The 27,566-nt window shown below is 49.6% G+C and overlaps 1 protein-coding gene across 1 annotated transcript; it reads right to left on the reverse strand.

Moving 5' to 3' along the window:
- Positions 1–18,740: 18,740 nt before the first annotated feature.
- On the reverse strand, positions 18,741–19,594 carry LOC143793758 (uncharacterized). Its single transcript, XM_077280755.1, has 3 exons — positions 19,495–19,594; positions 19,346–19,414; positions 18,741–19,150 (listed from the first exon to the last, which is right to left on the reverse strand). Exons 1-3 carry the CDS (start codon positions 19,567–19,569, stop codon positions 18,935–18,937), a joined length of 360 nt encoding a protein of 119 aa, XP_077136870.1. The 5' UTR covers positions 19,570–19,594; the 3' UTR covers positions 18,741–18,934.
- Positions 19,595–27,566: the final 7,972 nt, after the last annotated feature.

A 27,566-nucleotide genomic window follows, 5' to 3' on the forward strand; every position in this document is an offset into this window, starting at 1 on the left:
TACCAAGGGGGTTGCAGCGTGTCATTACAAAGGAAAGTCACACCTCAGGGACGGTTTAATGGTCACAGAGGACACATTTTAGACGTGTTCAGTTCCACGTGTGCAAGGGGAATAAGTTTCTGAGCCACCTTGCACACATGCAGCATTACTGCTGTACAAGGTGGCTGTGAAACATACAAACGCCTGGGGGAGGGGGGACAAGTTCCCTTCAATTTCAGTTCTTGTGTCTGCGTGGCTGTTGCAGGACACGATGCCGGCTACACAGCAGGGGAACAGCTGGCGGTGCTGAACCTCACTGACACATTGGCAAGGTGTTTGGCTCTGTGCAGCCAGCACTTCTGGGCCCCAACTGGCGGTGTTAGAGCCCAGGGTCAGCAGGAGGAGTAGAGGGAGTGGTGTAGGCCGAAGCCTGCACTGGCGGCAGCTTTAGGTCTGTTGTGTCTGCGTGGCTGTTGCAGGACACGTTGCCGGCTACACAGCAGGGGTACAGCTGGCATTGCTGAACCCCACTGACACATTGTCTGGTGTTTTTCTCTGTGCAGCTAGCACATCTGGGCGCCAACTGGCGGTGTTAGAGCCCAGGGTCAGCAGGAGGAGCATAGTGTAGGCCGAAGCCTGCACTGGAGCAAGTTGAAAGGGAACCCTTAACCCCCCCCACCCCCAGGGGTTTGTAGCTGAAAGAGCCATATTGTACAGCACTAATGCTGGAAAAGGTAAACTTAGCTCTTTTAATTATGGTCCTTGCAAACGCTGAACTTGACACTTATGAAATGTGTCCCCTCACACCGTTAAACCGTCCGGTCGGAGGGACTTTCCTTTGTCATGTGACGCAGCACAGCTGTCATTCTTACCCCCTTGGCGCCGTGCGCCGCCTCCTCAGCGTTGTTTGAATCTGTCCCGGAGCCTGCGCTGTTATGTTAGCCCTTGTCCATGCACACAGTTTGCGCTGTCCATCTTCTGACATCATTTGGTGTCAGGCTGGCTGCGCCTGTGCGGCTGCGCTGGCCAAGATCCCGCCTCGCTGTGTCATCTAATGTAATCACTCTGCGGACCTGTGATCCATGGGCATGCGCAGTGCATATCCTTGCCTCTCACTCCCCTCCTTCCAGCTTCTTCAGACTGTGCAGCATCATGGCCGTGGCATGCTATTAGGGATCAGCTGACGGCGCACAGTCTGAAGAAGGCTGAGGGAGATGAGAGAGAGGCGGAGGTTAAGATATGCACTGCGCATGTCCATGGATCACAGGCCCGCAGTGGGATTAAATCAGAAGACACTACGAGGCGGGATCTCGTCCAGCGCGGCCGCACAGGCGCAGCCAGCCTGACACCAAATGATGTCAGAAGATGGGCAGTGCAAAATGTGTGCATGGACAAGGGCTAACATAAAAGCGCAGGCTCCGGGACAGATTCAAACAACGCTGAGGAGGCAGCGCACGGCGCCAAGGGGGTAAGAATGACAGCTGTGCTGCGTCACATGACAAAGGAAAGTCCCTCCGACCGGACGGTTTAACGGTGTGAGGGGACACATTTCATAAGTGTCAAGTTCAGCGTGTGCAAAGAGCACCACAAAAAGAGCCACTTTTTCCTTTTGCATCATTATTACTGCTGCACAAGGTGGCTCTTTCAGTAACAAACGCCTTGGGGGGGGTACAGGTTCCCTTAAATTGAAGTTGTTGTGCCTGCGTGGCGGTCGCATGACGCGTTGCCGTATACACAGCAGGGGAGCAGCAGGCATTACTGAACCCCACTAACACATTGGCGAGGTGTTTGGCTCTGTGCGGACAGCACTTCTGGACAACAACTAGTGGTGTTGTAGCCCAGGGACAGCAGGAGGAGGAGGTGGAGGAGATAGGAGGGATTGCCACACACACAGCTGGGGAACAGCTGACGTTACTGAACCCCAATAACAGAGGAGCGACTGTTGACTGTGCGTACAGCACTACCAGGCAACAACTAGCGGTGTTGGAGCCCAGGGACAGCAGGAGGAGGTGGAGGAGATAGGAGGGATTGCCACACACACAGCTGGGGAACAGCTGACGTTACTGAACCCCAATAACAGAGGAGCGACTGTTGACTGTGCGTACAGCACTACCAGGCAACAACTAGCGGTGTTGGAGCCCAGGGACAGCAGGAGGAGGAGGTGGAGGAGATAGGAGGGATTGCCACACACACAGCTGGGGAACAGCTGACGTTACTGAACTCCAATAACAGAGGAGCGACTGTTGACTGTGCGTACAGCACTACCAGGCAACAACTAGCTGTGTTGGAGCCCAGGGACAGCAGGAGGAGGAGGTGTAGGAGATAGGAGGGATTGCAACACACACAGCTGGGGAACAGCTGACGTTACTGAACCCCAATAACAGAGGAGCGACTGTTGACTGTGCGTACAGCACTACCAGGCAACAACTAGCGGTGTTGGAGCCCAGGGACAGCAGGAGCAGGAGGTGGAGGAGATAGGAGGGATTGCCACACACACAGCTGGGGAACAGCTGACGTTACTGAACCCCAATAACAGAGGAGCGACTGTTGACTGTGCGTACAGCACTACCAGGCAACAACTAGCGGTGTTGGAGCCCAGGGACAGCAGGAGGAGGAGGTGGAGGAGATAGGAGGGATTGCCACACACACAGCTGGGGAACAGCTGACGTTACTGAACCCCAATAACAGAGGAGCGACTGTTGACTGTGCGTACAGCACTACCAGGCAACAACTAGCGGTGTTGGAGCCCAGGGACAGCAGGAGGAGGAGGTGGAGGAGATAGGAGGGATTGCCACACACACAGCTGGGGAACAGCTGACGTTACTGAACCCCAATAACAGAGGAGCGACTGTTGACTGTGCGTACAGCACTACCAGGCAACAACTAGCGGTGTTGGAGCCCAGGGACAGCAGGAGGAGGAGGTGGAGGAGATAGGAGGGATTGCCACACACACAGCTGGGGAACAGCTGACGTTACTGAACCCCAATAACAGAGGAGCGACTGTTGACTGTGCGTACAGCACTACCAGGCAACAACTAGCGGTGTTGGAGCCCAGGGACAGCAGGAGGAGCAGAGGAACACAGTGTAGGCCGAACCCTGATTGGAGAAAGTCGAAAGGGAACCTTTAACCCCCCCCCAAGGCGTTTGTAGCTGAAAGAGCCAGCTTGTGCAGCACAAAGGATGCAAAAGGAAAAGGTGGCTCTTTTCATTATGCTCCTTGCAAACACAGAACTAAACACTTATAAAATGTGTCCCCTGATACCGTGAGACCGTCCCGGAGGTGGGACTTTCCTTCGTAATATGACGCAGCACAGCTGTCATTCCTACCCCCTTGGCGCCGTGCCCCGGCTCCTCAGCGTTGTTTGATTCCGTCCCGGAGCCTGCGCTGTTATGTTATCCCTTGGCCAGGCACACTTAGCGCTGCCCATCTTCTGACATCATTTGGTGTCAAAGATAAAGCCGTGTGCACTACTACTGGTGGTGCCCAGGTAGGTTCCCACACCATGTGATACTAAAAGAAAGAACCTGGCACTCAACTTAATGCTTGTGAGATTTTAATCGTAGTAGCCAAAACGTTTCGGTCCTATATCTGGACCTTCATCAGTTACGTACTATGATGAAAAAAGTAAATGACTGTAGTGTCATATAAGGCACAGCATGGTCTGCGTCTGGTATTTGCGCAGATAGGTTTAGGCACACAGAATGGACTTATTCACGCTGATAGGTGCTGTGCTTGTGTCCAGACACGGAATCCCCGCTTGTCTCAATGAGACAAGCGGGGATTCCGTGTCTGGACACAAGCACAGCACCTATCAGCGTGAATAAGTCCATTCTGTGTGCCTAAACCTATCTGCGCAAATACCAGACGCAGACCATGCTGTGCCTTATATGACACTACAGTCATTTACTTTTTTCATCATAGTACGTAACTGATGAAGGTCCAGATATAGGACCGAAACGTTTTGGCTACTACGATTAAAATCTCACAAGCATTAAGTTGAGTGCCAGGTTCTTTCTTTTAGTATCATTTGGTGTCAGGCTGGCTGCGCCTGTGCGGCCGCGCTGACCGAGAGCCCGCCTCGCAGTGTCGTCTAATGTAATCCCACCGCGGGCCTGGGATCCGTGGCCATGCGCAGTGCATATCCTCGCCTCTCACTCCCCTCCCTACGGCTTCTTCAGACTGTGCGGTGTCACGGCCGTGGCATGCTTTTAGGGATCAGCTGACGGCGCACAGTCTGAAGAAGGCGTAGGGAGATGAGTGAGAGGCGGAGGTTCAGATATGCACTGCGCATGTCCATGGATCTCAGGCCCCCAGTGGGATTAAATCAGAAGACACTGCGAGGCGGGCTCTCGGCCAGCGCGGCCGCACAGGCGCAGTCAGCCTGACACCAAATGATGTCAGAAGAGGGGCAGCGCTAAGTGTGCCTGGCCAAGGGATAACATAACAGCGCAGGCTCCGGGACGGAATCAAACAACGCTGAGGAGCCGGGGCACGGCGCCAAGGGGGTAGGAATGACAGGTGTGCTGCGTCATATTACGAAGGAAAGTCCCACCTCCGGGACGGTTTTACGGTATCAGTGAACACATTTTATTAGTGTTAAGTTCTGCGTGTGCAAGGAGCTAAACAAAAATAGCTACCTTTTCCTTGTGCAGCATTACTGCTGCACAAGGTGGCTCTTTCAGTAACAAACGCCTTGGGGGGGGGGACAGGTTCCCTTACATTTCAGTTGTTGTGTCAGCGTGGCGGTCGCAGGACACATTGCCGGCTACACAGCTGGGGATCAGCTGACGTTACTGAAACCCAATAACACTGGGTCGTATGTTTTGACTGTGCAGACGGCACTTCTGAGCCTCAACTGGCGGTGTTGGAGCCCAGGAATTAAAGTTCAGGTGGTAGAAAGATGAACACAACAGGAGACCTGGATACTGTAGACAGTCACCTAATTATTTAATCAGGAAGAGGAGTGGCAAATTCCTGCGAGATCCAGGCCTTGTTCATTTTCAGGAAAGTAAGCCGGTCAACGTTATCGGAGGATAATCGCATGCGATGGTCAGTTAGTACACCACCTGCAGCACTAAAGACGCGTTCCGATAATACACTAGCCGCAGGGCAAGCCAGCACCTCCAATGCATACTGGCTTAGCTCTGGCCATGTATCCAGCTTTGAGACCCAAAACTTGAAAGGGGAAGAGCCGTCTGGGAGTACAACAAGAGGGCAAGACATGTAGTCTGTCACCATCTGACGGAACCGTTGCCTCCTGCTGACTGGAGCCGTCTGTGATGGTGTAGACTTTTGTGGCGGGCACAAAAAACTGTGCCACAGTTGGGCCATACTGGTCTTGCCTTGGGCAGAGGCACTGCTTCTGTTCCCTCTTTGTGCAGAGCCTCCTCCACTGCCTGGACGCACTGAGCTGCTTTGTAATGCACTAGCAGCACTTCTCTCACTTGGAATGGAGAAGATGATGGAATTCACCAGTGTGTCTTTGTACTCCCGCATTTTTTGCTCCCGGTTCAACGGTGTGATGAGGCTTTCCACGTTGTCCCGGTAGCGAGGATCGAGGAGGGTGAACACCCAATAATCAGACATGTTGAGAATGTGGGCGATGCGGCGGTCGTTTCTCAGGCACTGCAGCATGTAATCCACCATGTGCTGCAGACTGCCAACTGGCCAAGAAACGCTGTCCCCTGCTGGAGGCGTGATCTCTGCCCGCTCGTCATCACCCCACCCTCGCTGTACACACTGAGTACTGGACAATTGTGTAACTCCCTCCTCTGGACGGATGTCTTCCTCCTCCATTGACTCCTCCTCATCCTCCTCACAAAGTGTCCACTGCCTACGCGTTTGTGAGGAACCAGGGGGCGCTGACTGTCCAGAAGATGATGGAAATGGTGAATCCTCATCCTCCACCTCTTCCACAACATCATCCCTTAGCGCTTGCAGTGATTTTTCAAGCAGGCAGATAAGGGGGACAGTCATGCTGACTAGTGCATCATCTGCACTCGCCATCCGCGTGGAATAATCGAAGGGACGCAAAACCTGGCAGATGTCCTTCATAGTGGCCCACTCTGTGGTTGTGAAGTCTGAACGGCGCGGAGTGCGACTTCTTTGCGCCTGATGCAGCTGGTACTCCATTACAGCTTGCTGCTGCTCACAAAACCACTCCAACATATGTAACGTGGAATTCCACCTGGTAGGTAGGTCACATATGATGCGATGTTCCGGCAGGCGGTGTCGGCGCTGCAGAGCCGCAATGCGCGATTTTGCCGTGCTGGAACGCCGCAAGTGAGCACACTCTAGGCGGACCTTGTGCAGCAGTGCATCAAGATCCGGATAGTCCCTCAAAAAACTCTGCACGACCAAATTGAGCACATGTGCCAGACATGGGATGTGAGTGAGGTTGCCGAGGCCCAGAGCTGCCACCAGATTTTGGCCATTATCACACACTACCATGCCTGGCTGGAGATTCGCTGGCACAAACCACACATCGCTCTCCTGCTTGATGGCATTCCAGAGCTCCTGCGCTGTGTGGCTTCGATTCCTTAAAGAAATTAATTTCAAGACGGCCTGTTGACGTTTGGCCACGGCTGTGCTCATGTCGGTCGTAACAGGTAAACGTTCATCACGGGTCCATGTGGAGGTGGACTGTGACGGCTCCTGCAGCAATGATTCTGAGGAACTGGTGTAAGAGGAGGAGTCAATGCGTACAGAATGGGTTCCTGCAATCCTTGGAGTGGGCAGGACACGTCCTGCGCCACTTGCACGATCTGTACCCGGCTCAACGACATTAACCCAATGGGCAGTGAGGGAAAGGTATCGCCCCTGTCCATGTTGACTGGTCCACGCATCGGTGGTGAGGTGGACCTTGCTACTGATGGCGTTCAGTAGCGCGTGTTTTATGTGTCCCTCCACATGCTTGTGCAGGGCAGGGACAGCTTGCCTGCTGAAGTAAAAGCGGCTGGGCACATTGTACTGTGGGACTGCCAATGACATCAAGTCATGGAAGCTGTCAGTCTCCACCAGCCTGAATGACATCATTTTCAGTGACAGAAGTTTGGCAATGCCTGCAGTCAGAGCCTGTGCTCATGGGTGGTTTGACGAGAAAGGCCGCCTTTTCTCCCATGCCTGTACTACCGATGGCTGTAGACTGGGCTGGGAGTGTGTGGATGACTGGGAAAGTGGTGCTGCGGGTGGAATTACAGCGGGTCTCTGGACAACAGGGCCAGAGGTTCTTCCACGGCGATCCTGGGAGGAAGCCGAACCAGCTGCGTGTGAGCTGGAGGAAGAGGCAACACGAGCTGAAGAGGTGGTAGCTGCCTCTGTTGGTTGGCCAAGCTCTTCAGTGTGTTTTTCTAACTCCGCCGCATGCCTGTTGCGCACATGTTTCCACATGTTGGAGGTATTGAGGTTGCTGACATTTCGACCTCTTTTGACTTTGTGATGACACACCTTGCATTTGACATAGCAAATGTCATCTGCAACTGTGTCAAAAAAGGGCCAGACACTGCAAGTCTTGGGAGCGCCCTTTTTGGCTTTTGGAACAGACATGCTCCTAACGGGTGCCAAAGTGGAGGCTACAGGCTGCGCAGTCTTCCCCCTCCCTCTACCTCTTTGGCCCGTTCTAGGAATCTCTTCCTCGGAGCTGCTCCCACCACCTTCCTGTCCCTCACGCCACGATGGGTCAAGGACCTCATCATCTACACTACCCTCTGCCACCAACTGCTCCTCCTGGGTAGTCTCAGCAGCAGAGCACGCACCAGAAAGTGGCACCTGAGTGTCATCATCAGCTGATGCGGCCTGCGATGTGGTGACCGGAGGCACTGGCCCACCCGCCTCTTCAGACTCAGAGAGAAAAATCTGTTGGGCATCACTGCACCCTGCCTCTTCTTCCATTTCTCCAATGCTGCTTGGCTGGCCCCCTGTTTCCAAGCCAAGAGATTCAGAGAACAGAAGTAGAGACGGCTCCTGTCCTGGGCTCTCTGTCTGCCTGGCCAATTTGGCAGGTGGTGAAGAGACAGATGGCTGCTCTCCAGTGCTCTGTGTCTGAGAGGATGTGGCACTAATTGAAGTCGATGCGTTAGCTGCCATCCATCCGACAACGGCTTCAATTTGGTCTTCACGCAGCAGCGGTGTACGGCGCTCTGCGACAAAGCTGCGCATGAAGGACTGTTCCCTGGTGAAACTGGGAGCTGAGGAGTCACCGGTGCCCGCAGCAGGCACAGAATCCCCACGTCCTCTCCCTGCTCTGCGCCCACGCCCACGTGCCTTACTCCCTGCCTTCTTCATCTTGGTTGACTGATAAAGATAAGCAGAAAAGTACTAATGGCTTTGTGTGCTTATTCCTGAACAGCTCCGAGTCCTAACAGGTATAGGAAACACTAATTTTCTAAAGTGTGGACTAGACTTTAATATGAGCTAATGTGGCCTACACAAATGTAAAGTGGTGTGTTTGGTGAACTTTATTATTTCTTTATTTTTTGGGGGCTGAACTGACAACAGAGAGAGCTGCAGTCACACGGAGACCGTGAAGACAGCCGTAAACGGCGCTGCAAGGCCCAAAAAACCTCCTCTACTTTATCCTATGTAGTGTTTTTCCACAAGTTAGCTGGATACGGGTGGAAAGACACTAATAGGAATTTTTTGAAAAAATGTGCAGCAGCCTGCACTACTTAAAACAAAAGGAAAATTGATTTGACGGTATGACGCAGTGAAGAACCCTGAGCTGGATACAACCAGGCTATGGCTGCTCACAGACTACAGGGCGAGCTGCAGTCACACGGAGACCGTGCAGACAGCCGTTAACGGCGCTGCAAGGCCCAAAAAACCTCCTCTACTTTATCCTATGTAGTGTTTTTCCACAAGTTAGCTGGATACGGGTGGAAAGACACTAATAGGAATTTTTTGAAAAAATGTGCAGCAGCCCGCACTACTTAAAACAAAAGGAAAATTGATTTTACGGTATGACGCAGTGAACAACCCTGAGCTGGATACAACCAGGCTATGGCTGCTCACAGACTACAGGGCGAGCTGCAGTCACACGGAGACCGTGCAGACAGCCGTAAACGGCGCTGCAAGGCCCAAAAAACCTCCTCTACTTTATCCTATGCAGTGTTTTTCCACAAGTTAGCTGGATACGGGTGGAAAGTCACTAATAGGAATTATTACAAAAAATGAGCAGCAGACTACACTACTTGAAAAAAAAAAAAAAAAAGAACAGTATGAGGCAATGAACCACCCTCCCTGAACTGAATACAACCAGCTATGGATGGCCTATGGCTGCACACAGACTAGAGAGTGGGCTGCACTCACACACACACACACACAGACCTTGCAGATCGCTGTGAAAACAGCGCTGCAAAGCAAAAGCAAGGTGATTAGTAGGTGAACACAGCGGTTGCTAAATTAGCCTTGGAAAAGCAAAAAGAAGCAAATCGCTATCTCTAAACTGGCCCTCAGTCAGCAAACAGAGTCCTGTCACTAACTGAATTCACAGCAGAGTGAGCGAAAAATGGCGCCAGCGACTTTTAAACTGCATCATGACATCATTTCAGCAGCCAATCACAGCCTTGCCAGTAGTTTCATGCCCTCCATGCTGAACAGGATGTGCCCACACTTGGAATCATTCTCATTGGCTGATTTCGTGCAAATTTGTGCAGTTTGAATCCTGGGAACTTCCGATTCCGGTATCTGATACGCGGCAAGTATCAGATCTCGGTATCGGAATTCCGATACCGCTGAGTATCGGCCGATACCCGATACTTGCGGTATCGGAATGCTCAACACTAAACGCCACTCCTCCAAGGCCATTTTGATGGCAAGCAACTCACGGTCACCAATGGAGTAATTCCGCTCACAGGGGGAAAAGGCCTTAGAAAAGAAGCCGCAAGAGACCATACGTCCGGAGGGGGCTTTCTGCGTGAGGACGGCCCCAGCACCTGTGGAGGATGCGTCCACCTCCAGAAAGAACTGCTTCTCAGCGACGGGCCTGTGCAGGGCTGGAGCGGAGGAGAAGGCCCGTTTGAGTGCCAGGAAGGAGCACTCGGCCTCTGGAGTCCATCCATTAGCAGGTGTTCCCTTGCGTGTGAGTGCTGTGAGGGGCTTGACCAGATCCGAGAAGTGCGGAATAAACTGCCGGTAGTAGTTGGCGAATCCCAAGAACCTCTGGATGGCTTTGATCCCGACCGGCCGAGGCCAGTTCATGACGGCCGACACCTTATCAGGATCCATCTCCAGCCCGGAGTCAGAGACGATGTATCCAAGGAACGGCAGGGAAGACCGCTCGAAGAGACATTTCTCATACTTGGCGTACAAGCGGTTCTCCCGTAATCGAAGGAGAACTCGTCGGACGTCTCTTCTGTGTGTGGGTAGGTCTGGGGAGAAAACCAAGATGTCATCTAGGTATACCACTATACATACGTACAGCAGGTCACGGAAGACGTCGTTCACGAACTCCTGGAAAACGGCTGGTGCATTGCACAGTCCGAAGGGCATCACCCAGTACTCGAAGTGACCATCATGGGTGTTGAAGGCGGTTTTCCACTCGTCACCGGCCCGGATGCGCACAAGGTTGTAAGCCCCTCGTAGGTCCAGCTTGGTGAATATCCGGGCTCCCCGGAGCCGATCGAAGAGTTCTGGAATAAGAGGCAGTGGGTACTTATTCTTTACCGTGATGGCGTTTAATCCGCGGTAGTCAATGCAAGGATGCAAAGACCCGTCCTTCTTTTTCACGTAGAAGAACCCGGCTCCAACAGGGGATGTGGACCTCTGGATGAATCCCCGGGCCAAGCTGTCAGTGACGTATTCTGACATCGCCTGAGTCTCAGCAGGGGACAGAGGGTAGATTCGCCCTGTAGGAAAAGAAGCACCTGGAACCAAATCGATGGGACAATCATAAGGCCTGTGCGGGGGCAAGACCTCTGCTTCTCATTTATCGAAGACATCCGCATATGCCCAGTAGGCTTCCGGAAGTCCGGGCAAGGACATAGGTGAGGGAGGCAAATGAATAGGCTGGACGGACAGCAGGCAACGGCTATGGCAGGCCGAATGCCAACGCTGGACCTCCCCATTTCGCCAGTCTATGACTGGCTCATGCGTACGTAGCCATGGCAGACCGAGCATGAAAGGCGGGGAGAGAGAGGGTAGCATGTAAAAGGCAATCCTCTCAGTATGGAGAGCTCCGATCTGAAGCTCCACCTCACTGGTAATGCCCTCAACGGAATCTTGTAGGGGTCTCCCGTCAATGGTGGTGATGATGCGGGGATGCTGCAGGGGGTGTATAGGGATGCCGAGATGGAGAGCCATGTCTCGCTGAATAAAGTTACCTGCAGATCCCGAGTCCAAATACGCCAACTCTGAGAACCGCCTGTCACCGACTCTCACCTGTATGGAAACAGTTAACGGTTGAGAGGTATCACTCTCACCTAGGATGGCCTCTCTTACCTGTCCTAGGTGGAGGAGTTTTCCGGTCTTCTGGGACATTGCCGGCGGAAGTGGTTGGAGCCACCACAATAGAGACACAACCTCCGGGCGACTCTCTTCTCACACTCCCGGGGACTCAGCCGGAGACGATCCACCTCCATGGGTTCGGGTGCTACGGCAGATGAAGCGTTACCTGGTAACAGGGGCCTCTGAAAAGAGGGTGCCAATCGAGGTGGTCTTCTCTCCTGGGTTCTCTCCTTGGTGCGTTCTTGTAGGCGGCGGTCCATCCGGACGGCAAGGGAGATGTATTCGTCCAGGGTACCGGGAAGGTCTCGTACGGCAAGCTCGTCCTTCAGGCGACTGGATAACCCTCTCCGGAAGACACCGATCAGGGGCTCGTCAGACCAGCGAAGCTCCGACGCCAAAGTGCAAAACTGTATGGCGTATTGGCCAACCGACAGAGTACCTTGCTGTAAGTTGAACAACTCCTCCGTGGCCGAAGCCACCCGACCTGGCTCATCAAAGATCTTCCGGAAGGTGTCCAAGAAGACCCGCAGATCGGATACAATGGGATCCTCTCTCTCAAGTAGTGGGTTGAACCAGGCCAAGGCCTTGCCCTCCAGGTGTGATGCCAGAAAGGCCACTTTCGCCACATCCGTAGGGTATTGATGAGGGAGAAGCCTGAAATGCAGCTGGCATTGGTTGATGAAACCCATGCACATCTTTGGATCCCCAGTACCTGGTGGGTTTGCAGAGGCGAGGGGAAGAGAAGACGCCTCCTACGGCACCGGGATACGGCACCGGGATCCAAGACGGGTGCAGCAACCGGGGTAGGAGGAGACCGCTGCAGATTCGAGAGCCGCTCGTCCACAGACATCATGTAATTCAGCATCTAGGTCTGCATCCGTCCTTGTTGATCCAGCTCCTGATGGAGATCTGCAAGATGAGAGGAGTAAGATGCATCCACCCCCTGAGGAGAACCTAGACGGGCCTCAAGGGTCCGCATGAACGCAACAACCTGTTCCTGGCTCTGGCGGAGACTAGCGAGCTCCTTCTGAGCATCGAACCTGGCATCAGCGGGGTCCATGGCCTGGGCAAAATCTGTCATGCCCTATCGATGGATCTATCGGGTGGACCCACTGGACCGCAAATACAACGGTTGCTGATACCAGGAAGGGAGAGCCAGACTAGGAAAGCAGGTTCAAAACGCTTTATTGTACAGAAATACACATATACTAGGGAAGACACCCCAAAGAAGGCCACAGGACCAAAACACCAGGGTGCCTCTAAGGAGTCCAAGGCTTGGAGTGACCCCTATACAGGGATTTCCCCTTGACCACCAATAGAGGGTCTGATGAGGCAGACACCTGTGTTAAACCGACCTAGGAAGTTGGAAGAAATGAAGAGACAAAAACAGGGCAGAATGTGGAACTTGGAAGCAGGAAGAAGACTGCATGGAACCGCACTGGATCCGGGACTAAGGATGCTGAGAAGACCAGGCTCGAACCTAGGGAAAAAGGTACACAGAGTAAGACAGGGAAATTGGACTGGAAAGACAAGCAAGACCAGACCGGGAAAAGCAACTTCAGGATAATAGAAGTTGCCCAGGCGGCGTCCAGGAGTGACTGAGATCCTTTTATCCCTCCAGCCTCCAGGTGATAGGCCGGGAGGAGGGGCGGTGAGTAGGGTCAGGCTGGCCCTTTAAGAAGCCAGAGAGCTCGCCTAGGAGAGGGAGAGGAAGGAGGAAGTGCAGCAGACAAGGGAGCAAGGACCCGGGCAGCATGTCTGCAGGGACGGACCCCAAGCGCCGGTGGACGACCGGAGCGTGACCCTGCTGGCTCAGGACAGGACCGGAGGTAAGAACAGGCGGGGAAGAGAACGTAGGCACCCCGGACCGTGAGGTGGTGACAGGTTGCAACGCAAGATAGTCTGGATGGTGGTAAGCAGCCTCAATCAAGAAATTCAACCTGTCCTGCAGGCTCAGGATGCATAATGAAACGTTATGGCAGGAGACCCAGGGGGGCCTGCTGCTGTCACAGAGACATAAAAAAGCTAGACTGCATTTTGCCAAAATGTACGTGAGTTAGGCTAGTTTCACATTTGCATTTAAATCTGCAGCGTTTAAAACGCATCTGCAAGTGGTGGAAAAAACGCATGTAAACGAGTACAATCGCGGCGTTTTTTTGACGCATGAGTTGACGCATGCGGTTAAAAAAAGCTGCGTTTGTATGCGTTTACATGCGTTTTTATCCTGCGTTTGCGTTTTTGGTGCGCATGATGAGAAATTTCACAAGAGAAAAATCAAGATAACCAGACACCGCCAATGGGACTACAGAGGGCGTGTATTATGGGATCTCTATATATAGACCCTAGGGCTACTGAAATTTTAACAGTTTGCTACTGTATCCTGTGTCATGATGGATCTTCGCATGGAGAGCTTTTATTTCAACCTGGATTTCAGCTTCAAACTGTTTCTTGCCTGTGCTTTCGCTTGGGAGCAAGACAGAAATGGCCAAAGATGGAGAAGGAGACAACATAGGCATTTTTGGAGGCACCCCATTATCGAACTACGTGAGAGCCGTGGAGCCTACCACACGCTCTATGCTGAGCTTAATGCCAACCCGGAGAAATTCCAGGAATACACACGAATGTCGCAAGACTCATTCCTGGATTTGCTGTCTCGTGTCCAAGGAGCCATACGGCGACAGGACACCCAGCTGCGTAAAGCGATTCCACCCGAGGAACGTCTGCTGGTTACATTAAGGTACATTCCAAATCTAAACCAATGATAGTCCAAATTTACTGTTTTCTGACATATATTTTTGGGGTATTTTCCTTTCTTTCTTTAGCGTAACCACACCATCAAAAGAATAGATTGTAATGGTTTTTGTGTTTGTTTTTCTTACAGATTTCTGGCCACCGGAGAGAGTTTATCATCCCTCCACTTCCAATACCTGCTTGGAATATCCACCCTGTCCGGAATAGTTGCGGACACCTGCCGGGCTTTGTGGAATGTACTCCGGGATGAGTTTATACCCCTACCCACCTTGGACATGTGGCTAGAAATTGCGGAGAAATTCTGGAGTGTGTGTGATTTCCCCAACTGTTTAGGAGCGGTGGATGGAAAGCACATTCGCATTATCGAACCAGATCGGAGTACTTCAATTACAAAAAATATTTTTCTGTTGTGCTCTTGGCAATAGCCAATGCGAACTGTCGCTTCATCGCCGTGGACATTGGAGCTTTTGGCCGTGGCAACGATTCGCAGACTTTCAAGAACTCGGATATGGGCCGCCGTGTGTATGGAAAAAATTTCAATTTCCCCCCGCCACAACCTCTTCCCAACACTCAAGGACCACCGATGCCATTTGTTATGGTTGGGGATGAGGCCTTTCAGATGTGTGAAAACCTACTGAAGCCCTATTCCAGTCGGGACTTGAACCACACTAGAAGGATCTTTAACTACAGACTGACCAGGGCCCGAAGAACTGTAGAGTGTACCTTTGGCATTCTGGTCGCTAAATGGCGCATTCTTGCATCAGCCATAAATCTAAAAGTGGAAACAGTCGACGAGGTGGTCAAAGCCTGTGTGGTGCTGCATAATTATATAATGGTTAAGGAGCAACCCAACATTGAACTGGATGAACCACTTGCACACCCACTGCCCCATTTCCAGCATCACCCGCTGCGGTCAACTGCAGCAGTTGGCCACATGCGGGACCAATTTGCGGCCTTTTTTGATTCCGATATTGGACGTGTCTCATGGCAGGACAATGTAGTGTAAAAGTCCTGTTGTAATTCGATATGTACCAGTTATTTTCTACAATGATAATAATATTTCTCATTAATAAACTTTATAATATTTCTCATTAATAAACTTTATAATATTTCTCATTAATAAACTTTAGTTGTGGTTGAGTTGACCGTGTCTCCTATCTTTTTCCACTCCAAACCCAGGCTGTCCTAAAACTGGCAGTATGTGATCTGTATTTAATATCAGTTTTTGTAATCCAAAACCAGGAGTGGGTGATAAAAGCAGATGTGCTAGTTATTATGTTAATATCCTAATTTACCTCTAATTGTTCCACTCCTTGTTTTGGCTTACAAATACTGTTATACAACACTGGCCACATACTGCTAGTAATGGCAGCCATGTTGCTTTATTGGTAAGCTTGTTGACGTTATTGCGTCATGATTCTCTTCTCCTGTATCCATTGGACACAAGCTGAAGAGACAATCACTGTCACACTATCTATAGTCATCAAGTCAGGTGTCAGAAATAATGAATTCATGATAAACATATACAGGCTCATGAATTCACTATTTCTGACACCTGTGCATGTGAGCATAGGTATGTAGTGTGTGACCACCAGTGTAACTCAAGTTGTGTGTAATATAAGAAGAGAAAATGGTGGTTATACAAGGCAGTTCTCTACTCAACAGGTCAGGTGTCATAACTAATGAGTTTTTTGACACCTGACCTGTTCAGTAGAGGTCTGCACTGTATTTCCACCATTTTCTCTTCAGACTGGCACACTAAGCACAGACCAAAAGAGATTATGGAGATACATGTAATATTTTTGGGCCACCTCATATCTGTGTACTAAAGACACATAAAGCTGCAGTCTTTTTATTTTTAACTAGAGGAGATATGATGTGGCCCAAAAAATTTGTGTGTGGCGAAGTTTCATGGCGCACGGTGTGTGTTGCCGGCAGCAGAAGACACAATAAACCAAACATAATTGTGGCAAATCAAACTTTTTTATTTTGTTAACAACTGGAAGCCTTTTTTACTGCGCCGGCTTGGGGTAGAGTGATGTAAACGGGGGGTGTGAAGTACTGAGGCCTGGCTAACCGTGGACGACGCAGAGGTGGCAGGAGAAGGGGCAATGAAACTAGAAGGGTCTGGAAGTTCGGGGATGGGGCTTGACACATGAGAGGCTTCAGACGCACTGGAAGGGTGAGACAAACCTGACATTAGGAGGTGACATTGGGAGGTGAAGAATGCTAAGAGTCCTCGTTTTTTGTTTTTTTTGTGTTTTCTTTTTTGTTTGCCTGGTTGTGGGAGGTCTTGGTGGGCTCATATGGCGTGGCGTGGTGGTGGGTGACCTGTCAGGGTCCGGCTGCACTGTGTCAAAGTCCATAGTGCTCGTAGATCGTGCAGCCATGGCAGAGTCCATAGTGCTCGTAGATCGTGCAGCCATGCCAGAGTCCATAGTGCTCGTAGAGCGTGCAGCCATGCCAGAGTCCTGCTGTATCGTGGAGGTGGCGGTACGGAAGGCCATGCCAGGGTCCTGCTGCATCGTGGAGGTGGCGGTACGGAAGGCCATGCCAGGGTCCTGCTGCATCGTGGAGGAGGCGGTACGGAAGGCCATGCCAGGGTCCTGCTGCATCGTGGAGGAGGCGGTACGGAAGGCCATGCCAGGATCCTGCTGCATCGTGGAGGAGGCGGTACGGAAGGCCATGCCAGGGTCCTGCTGCATCGTGGAGGAGGTGGTACAGAAGGCCATGCCAGGGTCCTGCTGCATCGTGGAGGTGGCGGTACGGAAGGCCATGCCAGGGTACTGCTGCATCGTGGAGGTGGCGGTACGGAAGGCCATGCCAGGGTCCTGCTGCATCGTGGTGTCAGTGGAGGAGGTCCAAGCAGGAGCAGCGGATGTCATAGTGGTGGCGGTGGGATGTCCAACTGCACTCGGCATGGTGGTGTGTTGTGAATTCTGTTCTCGAACTCCCTCCTGTGGTCATGAATGGTACTTCGGCGAGTTCTGTCCATGGACTCCCTCTGGTGGCTGTGAGTGGAGCTGCTGGTTCTGAGGTTCCTTCTCCAGCTGACCTCATTTAGTTCTAGGCTGGCTGCTCTATTTAACTCCACTCAGATCGTTACTTGATGCCAGCTGTCAATGTTCTAGTACTGGTTCAGTTCTCTCTTGGATCTTGCAGATGACCTGTCTACTCCAGCAAAAGCTAAGTCCCTGCTAGTTAAATTGTTTATCTCTGTTTTCTGTCCAGCTTGCTATCATGATTTTGCCAAGCTAGCTGGAAGCTCTGGGATGCAGAGTGGCACCTCCGCACCGTGAGTCGGTGCGGGGGTCTCTTTTGCACACTCTGCGTGGTTTTTATAGTTTTTTGTGCTGACCGCAAAGTTGCCTTTTCTATCCTCAGTCTGTTTAGTTAAGTCTGGCCTCCTTTGCTGAAACCTATTTCATTCCTGTGTTTGTGACTTCCATCTTAACTCACAGTTAATATTTGTGGGGGGCTGCCTGTTTTCTTTGGGGAATTTCTCTGAGGCAAGGTAGGCTTTATTTTCTATCTTTAGGGGTAGTTAGCTCTTAGGCTGTGAAGAGGCGTCTAGGCAGAGTCAGGTACGCTCCACGGCTATTTCTAGTTGTTGTGATAGGATTAGGGGTTGCGGTCAGCAGAGCTCCCACTTCCCAGAGCTGGTCCTGTATTACTAGTTTGCTCATCAGGTCATTCCTAGTGCTCCTAACCACCAGGTCACCATAACAGTGGTGGTACTGTAGTGGTGTCCGGCTGTGGAAGGAATTGAGGTGGCCGTGCAGTGGGATGCAGCAGAGGTCGACATCAAGCGTGACAGTGAAGGCACAGGTGGATATGCCCCCACTGTCTGCTGAAAATACCGACTCTGCTGCATAGCCTGCACGTAAGCAGCATTGCAGGCCTGCATGACACTCAGCTGGAGATCAGGAGTAAGGTGTTCCGACATGCCCTGCTCAATTTGATTAAAAAAATGATGGGCTGGCCTCTGGAGATCGGCTTTCACTTGATCAAGGCTTTTGCTGACCTCCTGGATACGTGCATTTAAGAGGTTATGCGAAGCATCCATTCGGTCACCCAAAGCCTTGATCGCATCGTGTAAAACCAAGCTCAAGTGCAAAAACTCGGGCATGAGTGACCTGTCCGAAGCCCTCTGCCGCTGCCGGGATGAGCCCAAAAAAAAGGGGCAGTGGAAGAGGACTGCGAAAGGGGAAGACCTGATGGACCAGCTCCCTGGTCTCCAGTTAGTGTGGAAGGCCCACTTGCTGCTGCACTGCTGGATGGCTGGGACGGATCCGTGGCTGTCGGATGAAGGACCGCTCCAGAACCTGGGCCGACAGTCGTGCTGTATGTGCTGTGAAAAAAGGAAAAAGAAAATTTATATCAAAAATTTACCAGACGCAAAATCCTGTGGAATTTAAAAATACAGATTATGGCAATACAATACAACCTAATGCACGTGATAAATACTTACGTTCTCTGGGTAAGGACCGGTCTTAAGAATGACAGTACTCGATGGTATTTGTAGCGTCTGATCCTTGCTCCTGAACTACTGGGAACACGGCTCTCTTGACGCAGGTCCTTGTTGAAGCGGTCCTTCATCGAACGCCAACGTGTTTTGACTTTGGATACTGTTAAAAAAAAAATTGTGGTCAGAAAAAGGACTTTTGGCCCTGCTCACACAACTGTGTGTGATGAGAGAAACTCCTGAGAGTTTCTTTCATCACACACAGTCGAGTGAGCATGACCAAGGTCTCTGCTGCTTCACACTGCAGTGCAATACTTACCAAATGCAGCTCGGACCCGTGTCGGGGCGTTGTCCCAGCCATCCCACATCGCTTGGGCCACCTCATTCCATAACCGCCGGATCGTGATGTTGTTCGAGTGCAGTGGATCCCGGGTGTCCCACAACGGGACTCGCTCCTGGACCAGGGTGATAAGGAGGTCATTTTCGATTAGGTCATCCTCCCATTGTGAAACCTAAAAATTAAAGAAAGTCATTAAAGTTTGCTCAATTTACATAAGGAAAAGAAAGAAAAAAGATGCTGAAAAATGGCATGAATAGGAAAGTCAACATACAAAAGGATTCCAGAAGAAAAAAGTAAAGAAATGCGAGTGTAAAGAAAGGAAGATTCAAGAATAATACACTGAGGACAGTCAGCCTTGTATACATACCCGCTGCCGCCTTTCCACCGGACCTTGACTTCGCTGCTCCTGCCCTGTCTCAGCCGCAGTAGAAGAGCTCTAAAAAACAGAAAAAAATCAAATTGTCACGTGTCGATGTGACAGTGAATACTTACCAATCTGACGAGGCAAGTACTCACCTCACTGAGGACATGCTCCACTTCCGACTGTCCTGGCCGAAACTCCTCACCAGATGAAGAATCCGAAGAAGACATTCTGATGCATGTAGAAAGAAAGAAATGGCAGAAATTAGGACATGTAGAGACAGAAAATAGAAAATAAAGGCATTGGCTAGGATATACTCACATTGTTTAGGGTCTTTTCCTCCAAGATGTAGCCTGTCTGTGTCTCGTCTGCTTCAGAGTCTGGTGAGAAGTGACCTGCAACTGTCCACACCCTCCCTTTTATCACCTTGATGGTGGGGGGTGGCTTATCAGTGTCTAGACATGTTTTTCTCAATTGAAACGCATGCGTTCAAAAACGCATCCAAACGCATGTGCAAAAAAACGCATGCGTTTACATAGGCAGCAATGCGTTTTTTTGTCGCAATCCTTGCGCAATTGACCACATGCGTTTCCTGGCAGCAAATAGACGCCTCCAGAAATTACTACATGTTGCATTTCTGCGCCAAGCCGCAAACGACGAGACGACGCATGCGTCGTCAAACGCGGCAAAACGCGAACAAAAAAAAACGCATGCGTTTTTAATGTTAAATATAGGAAAACACGACGCATGCGTTTATATGCGGTACAAACGCTGCGGCAACAAACGCAAATGTGAAACCAGCCTAATCCAAAATCCTTCTGGGAAAGCTTATTGTGGACAGATGAGACCAATATAGAGTTGTTTTGTAAAGCACAAGATTCTATTGTTTACCAAAAATGGAATGAGGCCTAGAGAGAAAAGAACACAGTATTTGCGGTCAAATATGTGAAGTTTCAAAGATGTTTTGGGGTTGTTCTGCAGCCTCTGGCACTGGGTGCCTTGACAGTGTGCAAAGCATCATGAAATCTGAAAATTACCAAAGGATTTTGGGTCGCAATATTGTGCCCAGTGTCAAAAAGCTGGGTTTGGGGAAAGGCCCAGCATTGGGATCCCATTGAAGTAGGGAAATCACAATTCCTACCTGTTGTTGCTCACTCCCAGAGGAACAAGGGCACAGCCTGAAATAAAGTTTGCAGGCTTCCCTGAACACAGTAAACTTGTCCCGCCCCTCAGAAAACAAGTCTGGTAGGGTCACCTTGGGTTTAGGCTGGATCTGGATGACAGCTGAGACCTCCAGACCTGAGTTCTGATGTTGGTGTTGCACCACAAATGACCACAGATCTGTCACTTCTAGAGACAGAGTCTGCATTTGTTTTGCAAGAACCCCAACCGCATCCATGTTGGCATCTTGCGAAAAAATAGGACCAGCAGTAATGTCACGCCAGGACAGGGAGATGCCCGATATGCAATGCAAAGGGGGTGGGGGGGTAGAAGGAGCTGGTAAGGGGAGCCCTAATGGTAGGGAGAGGGAGGAGATGATGAACCCTCAACACTCACGTTATGCTGACACCTGTGCTCCCTATATGGTGCCTTACCCATATCGTGCGTTGTGCTTTGTGCCTAAGCCATGGCTGACCCAGGGACTTAGCCTTAGATAGTGATCTGGATAGCAAGACAATGTTCTTACTACTACAATAAAGCAACACAAGGAAAGAGAAAGACATGGGAAACACACAAACAAATGGAAATCCACAGAAATAAAAAGGAAGACAAATTCTCCAAGAACTCTACAGCTTGTCCAGGAAGGGGGGGGGGGGGGGTGCACCAATAAGCTGCAGCTGAGTTTAAAGCCATGTGGAATCTTAGCAGACTTAAACCAAGAGCCCCTAACCCCTTCCATACCAAAAGAAACAGTAAACCTGCACCACTCTTGTGAATGGTCACGTAGACTCCAAAGAAGACCTGTGATCAGCTAATGTCTGTGATCTTCTGATCCCAGGTACACTATAGGTCCCAGCAGTGTGTGGCACACTCGTGACTAGTGTTGAGCATTCCGATACCGCAAGTATCGGGTATCGGCCGATACTTGCGGTATCGGAATTCCGATACCGAGATCCGATACTTTTGTGGTATCGGGAATCGGAATCGGAAGTTCCCAGTGTATAGTTCCCAGGGTCTGAAGGAGAGGAAACTCTCCTTCAGGCCCTGGGATCCATATCCATGTAAAAAATAAAGAATTAAAATAAAAAATAGGGATATACTCACCCTCTGACGCGCCCTGGTAGTAACCGGCAGCCTGCTTTGCTTAAAATGAGCGCGTTCAGCACCTTCCATGACGTCACGGCTTCTGATTGGTCGCGTGCCGCTTATGTGACCACCACGCGACCAATCACAAGCCGTGACGTCATTCTCAGGTCCTAAATTCCTTATTCTAGGAATTTAGGACCTGAGAATGACGTCACGGCTTGTGATTGGTCGCCTGGCGGTCACATGAGCGGCACGCGACCAATCAGAAGCCGTGACGTCATGGAAGGCCCTAAACGTGCTCATTTTAAGCAAAGAAGGCTGCCGGTTAACAGCGGTGAGGTGCAGGGGCCTCCGAAGAGGTGAGTATATCAATATTTTTTATTTTAATTCTTTATTTTACACATTAATATGGATCCCAGGGCCTGAAGGAGAGTTTCCTCTCCTTCAGACCCTGGGAACCATCAGGATACCTTCCGATACTTGGTGTCCCATTGACTTGTATTGGTATCGGGTATCGGTATCAGCGATATCCGATACTTTTCGGGTATCGGCCGATACTATCCGATACCGATACTTTCAAGTATCGGACGGTATCGCTCAACACTACTCGTGACAGCACCCTTCAAATATGAGAGACCTGGAGCAGTTTGCAATAGAAGAGTGGTCCAAAATTCCATTTGAGAGGTGTAAGAAGCTTGTTGATGGTTATAGGAAGTAATTGATTGCAGTTATTTATTCCAAAAGGTGTGCAAGTAATTATTAGGTTGAGGGAGCCAACAATATTGATTGTCCACCCTATTTTTGAGGTTTTGGGTGAAATTATGTCTTATTTGCCTTTTTTCGCTATATTTTTGTGTTATTCCATTACACACAAAGGAAATAAACATGGCCATAACAAAACATGTGTAGTTGCAATAATTTTCTGAGAGAAATACTTAATTTTCTGGAACAATTTCAAGGGTGACATACGTATGCAATTCGTATGCAATGTGTTTTTACATCATCTTTTACGAGGGGCATTGATTAAAGATTTCCCCTGAACCACTTCCTGCAGACTGAGAGCAATGAAACTTGGCACAGTTATTAGATCTTCTCTACATAGGTGCCACCTAGGGTCACACACTTCTCCCATCTCTTTAAACAACTGTAAACAACTCGCTTGTAGAAGTCGACAGGTTGCTCCAAAAGCCACGTTGCGACTTCGTAAATCAGAGTCTCATCATCTGTAAAATGCTTGCCCTTCAAACATAACTTCATTGTTGAAAAGAGGTGGAAGTCCGACGGTGCGAGGTCGGGTGAATAAGGGGGATGCGATAGAATTTCAAAGCCACAGGAGCATGCATCCATTTGGCAACATGTGAATTGTGAACTGGTGCATTGTCTTTCAGAAGGTGGACTCCTTTGGTGAGCATGCCATATCCCTTGGTTTTCATGGCCTAACACAATTTCCGCAGAAGTGAAGCATAGTTAGGCTGGGAAAGGACTAATAACCAGAGATCTTCAAAGGCCGGTTTCACACGTCAGTGGCTCCGGTATGTGAGGTGACAGTTTCCTCACATACCGGAGCCACTGACACACGTAGACACATTGAAATCAATGCATCTGGGCAGATGTCATTGATTTTTTTGCGGACCGTGTCTCCGTGTGCCAAACACGGAGACATGTCAGTGTTCGTGGGAGCGCACGTATTACACGGACCCATTAAAGTCAATGAGTCCATGTAAAACACGTACCACACACGGACGTTGTCCGTGTGCAGTCCGTGTGCCGTGCAGGAGACAGCGCTACAGTAAGCGCTGTCCCCCCACATGGTGCTGAAGCCGCCATTCATATCTTCTCTGCAGCAGCGTTTGCTGTAGAGAAGATATCAATAATCCTTTTTTTTGGTTTCTCTTGTTTAACATAAAGAGCCATGTCCACACCCCCCTCCCACCCCCTGTGCGCCCGCCCGCTGTTATTAAAATACTCACCCACCTCCCTCGCAGTGTCCTGTCCTGGCCGCAGCTTCTACTGTATGAGCGGTCATGTGGGGCCACCGATTACAGAAATGAATATGCGGCTCCACCCCTATGGGAGGTGGGGCCGCATATTCATGACTGTAATCGGCGGCCCCACGTGACCGCTCATACAGGAGAAGGTGAGGCGAGGACAGGACGCTGCAAGGGAGCCGGGTGAGTATTTTAGTAACAGCGGGCGGGCGCACAGGGGGTGGGAGGGGGGTGGCGACAGGGATCTTTATTTTAAACACGAGGACAAAAAAAAAGGGATTTTTCATATCTTCTTTCCAGCGAACGCTGCTGGAGAGAAGATATGAATGGCCGCTTCAGCACCAGATGCAGGGGACAGCGCTTATCTCTAGCGCTGTCTCCTGCACGCTCCGTGTGGTACCCAGTCGGCACACGGGCGGCACACGTGTGCCGCACGTGTGCCACACGGATGGCCTACGTGAGCTCACGGACACACGGACACGGATAACTCCGGTACCGATTTTTCCGGTACCGGAATTATCTGGACGTGTGGGACAGGCCAAAGCCTGATAATAACAATTCACAGTTGTCTGCTTTACCTTTGCTGCTTTCATGAAATAGGGTGGACCCTACATTGTTATTTTTGCTTTATTATTTATTAGGTTAAATAAGCATAAAAAGCTTATAGTAACCTCCACATGAAAGGCACTAAAGAGTGCAATTTTAAAACATGTTGGGTGGTTGGGAAATTATATATCAGCAGAATGTCTATCTATAATATCTATTATATATCTAATATTTTTCTCTCATCAATCTATATGATTACCGTATATAAGATTTTTTTTATTTTTCAACTAGCTTTAAGTCTAGATGCCAGATTTTTATGCTATTTTTGCGATTTTTTTTTTTGTGTGGAAACAGTATAAGGATTTTTGGGATAGGGCTTTTTACAATATATTTACACATTTGAAATATGCTTACAAATTTTTATATAATGAAAAGAGTATAAATAAGCACTGTAAAAATGCAGTGAAGTCGGCAAGGAAAACAAAACAGTGTTCAACGGTGGCCATGATCCAGGCTGTTGTACTTGTATTAAACAAAAAAAAACCAAAGAGATTCTTAAAGGGCACCTGTCACCTCGTTTTTTCAGTATGAGATAAAAATACTGTTAAATAGGGCCTGAGCTGTGCATTACAACAGTGTATTTTGTGGACCCCGATTCCCCACCTATGCTGCCAAAATACGTTACCAAAGTAGCCGTTTTCGCCTGTCAATCAGGCTGGTCTGGTCAAAAGGGCGTGGTGTCTTCCCCCCAGATCTTGCTTAGTTTTCCGTTGGTGGCGTAGTGGTTTGCGCATGCCCAAGGTCCCGAATGCACTGCACAGGGGAGTTAAAAGAGCGCGATGTGCACTATTTCATTGGTGCTCGGTGGGGGCGGCCATCTTCCTTTGGCCGCGCGTGCGCAGAAGCGGCGCTCTGCTGGCCGCGGCTTCAGGAAAATGGCAGCGGGATGCCGCGCGTGCGCAGATGGAGATTGCGGCGGCCATTTTCCTGAAGCAGAGATGCGAACTCTGCTTCAGGAAAATGGCCACCAACGGAAAACTATGCAAGATCTGGGGGAAGACACCACGCCCTTTTGACCAGACCAGCCTGATTGACAGGCGAAAACGGCTACTTTGGTAACGTATTTTGGCAGCATAGGTGGGGAATCGGGGTCCACAAAATACACTGTTGTAATGCACAGCTCAGGCCCTATTTAACAGTATTTTTATCTCATACTGAAAAAAACGAGGTGACAGGTGCCCTTTAATTACTATGATTGTTGCCTTATCTGGTAGCAGAATTTTTTTTTTTTTTAAAAGGTGAAAATTAAAAAATGGCGTCATGCTGAAAATTGAGTATCGATTTTTGCCACATTTGGAGGCCTGGCAAAATTAAAAAAAAAAAAGATTTTGACTTCATTCTGGTATAGGACATAGGCACTTATATACTGAAAATGTGTGCACAAACCTGACTCAATTGACCAATTGGTTCTAAAGATATCGTGGCCACATCTTGAAAAAAGTGGTTTCGAGAAAAATGAGTTAAAGATTTCCGCACTGATTACACATGTTTACTTACGATCAATCAGCTATTCCAGGACAATAGAGTGATCATTCTTCCTGCAGCGCAGCTCTCTTTTCTGCAATGAGATCTGCCATCTTGAGCGGAGTTAGAAGAACGTCGCTCCGAGCTACTCAAACTTGTTCCAAATGTGCGTGTACATCTCCCCTTTCTGTCCAGTATTCATTCCCATCATGTCCATTACTTTATTGGGGTATTCCCACCTCCAAGATCCTATTCCAATATGTAGTAGGTGTAATAATAATACTATTATTGCAAATCGAGTTTTGCATATATATTCTCCACACTCTAAAAACATGAAAAATATGAAAAAAATGGATTTTTCCAATCTGATAGACTAGAATATCCCCTTAAGTTTCATAGTGTTATAGCATGCTTAGTCACACAAGTTGGCTATAGACTCGGTGATCCTTATGACATCACATTTTGGGACTTGTTGGCTTATATCTTTTTAACAATAGAGGGAGTATCTCATTGTCATCACCCTCATGTTGCTTAGTCTTAGGTGATGTAACTTCTCATTATAAACACATGATAATGTCACGGACGTACACCAAATGTGTGTTTAGTCATACGTTGGTTAAATTTAATTTTGACGTGACAACAAGCCAGGACTAATGAAATATATGTTTTATTTTCACAAAAATACAAAGCTAGATCAACATGCGCGATATAGATTTCATATGGCACCTTTTAATAGAAAATTGAAACACTAAAAATTAACAAAGGAAATAATGGCTCATAGAACATATAACAAATGTATAAATTAGATCTGGGGGATTGGGGCTGAGGGGCAGGATTGAGGGAAGGTTGGCTGGCTGCTTGTGAAGATTGGCTGACTACAAAGGGTTGGCTGGCTGCATGTGGAGGTGAGACAAAGCATAAGGCCGGAGACACACTGGTGCGAGATACGGCCGAGTCTCGGTGGTTAAAAGCAAGCTGTGGCACCGGCACTCCGGAGCGGAGCGTGCGGCTCCATGTATTGCTATGCAGCTGCACGCTCCGCTCCGGAATGCCGGTGCCACAGCTTGCTTTTAACCAGCGAGACTCGGCCGTATCTCGCACCAGTGTGTCTCCGGCCTAAGGTGGAGGGAAGAGCGGTATAGAAGGGGAATTTCGGTGTGACAGAGAGGCCCATAGCTTTGGTCACCTCCAACATAATAATAGAGTGGCTCCTGTTGGGGATGCCTGCCCTAAGGGTGCTAAAAGACTATATAGTATAATACTATACTATGGAGCAGTGCAGAACACGGATTATTTTCTCATGCCAATTGAGCATTAGAAAACAATCTCAGCATGCTGCGAGTACATCCAATAATTCAGACGGCACGCATCCATACAAGTCTATGGGTGCATGTGAATTATCAGTCTGCACTCGGAAGTCATCTGAGTGCAGTCTGGATACTGCAGACACCAGCATTAGAGGAGATAAAGAAATTACTTTCTCGGTCTCCTCCACACCTGTGCTTTGATTCTTCCACGCAAGAGGATCGGAGCACAGTAAAATGACACTCGGATCCCGCTCGCAGCAGAGCTGAAACCAAGGGTCATTCGAGTATATCATCCAATTCTCTCACATATGAGGATCATCGGATGCTACTGGCCAGTGTGAGCGAGCGCTTCAAGAGGAGAAATCTGTCATCACCTTTATGTTGCCCTTGTTGATAGCAGAATAAGGTAGTGATAGCGCTGTGCCTGTCACCTGGGGTTTAGCTTTAGATACATTTTCACCAGTTAAAGCCCCCGGTATTCATCTGCTGAGGCTCCCCTCACCATTGTGGTGCTGACTGTGCTATTACTGTGCAGTAGGAGAAAGCTGTCAATCAGTGGCTGTCGTGGGGGGAGGGGTGGGCACTGCTAGCACAATGCACATCAGTTCAGAGATT

The sequence above is a fragment of the Ranitomeya variabilis genome, chromosome 1 (genome assembly GCF_051348905.1).
Source record: "Ranitomeya variabilis isolate aRanVar5 chromosome 1, aRanVar5.hap1, whole genome shotgun sequence".
NCBI classification, from domain to species: domain Eukaryota; kingdom Metazoa; phylum Chordata; class Amphibia; order Anura; family Dendrobatidae; genus Ranitomeya; species Ranitomeya variabilis.

What these genes read in the sequence shown, in the direction of transcription:
- LOC143793758 (XM_077280755.1), bottom strand. Translation starts at nt 19,569, where the DNA reads ATGTCTTCTTCGGATTCTTCATCTGGTGAGGAGTTTCGGCCAGGACAG. An exon ending in TGGAGCATGTCCTCAGTGAG is followed by an intron (nt 19,415 to 19,494) that starts GTGAGTACTTGC and finishes TCTGTTTTTTAG; the next exon opens with AGCTCTTCTACTGCGGCTGA. An exon ending in CGGTGGAAAGGCGGCAGCGG is followed by an intron (nt 19,151 to 19,345) that starts GTATGTATACAA and finishes TTTAATTTTTAG; the next exon opens with GTTTCACAATGGGAGGATGA.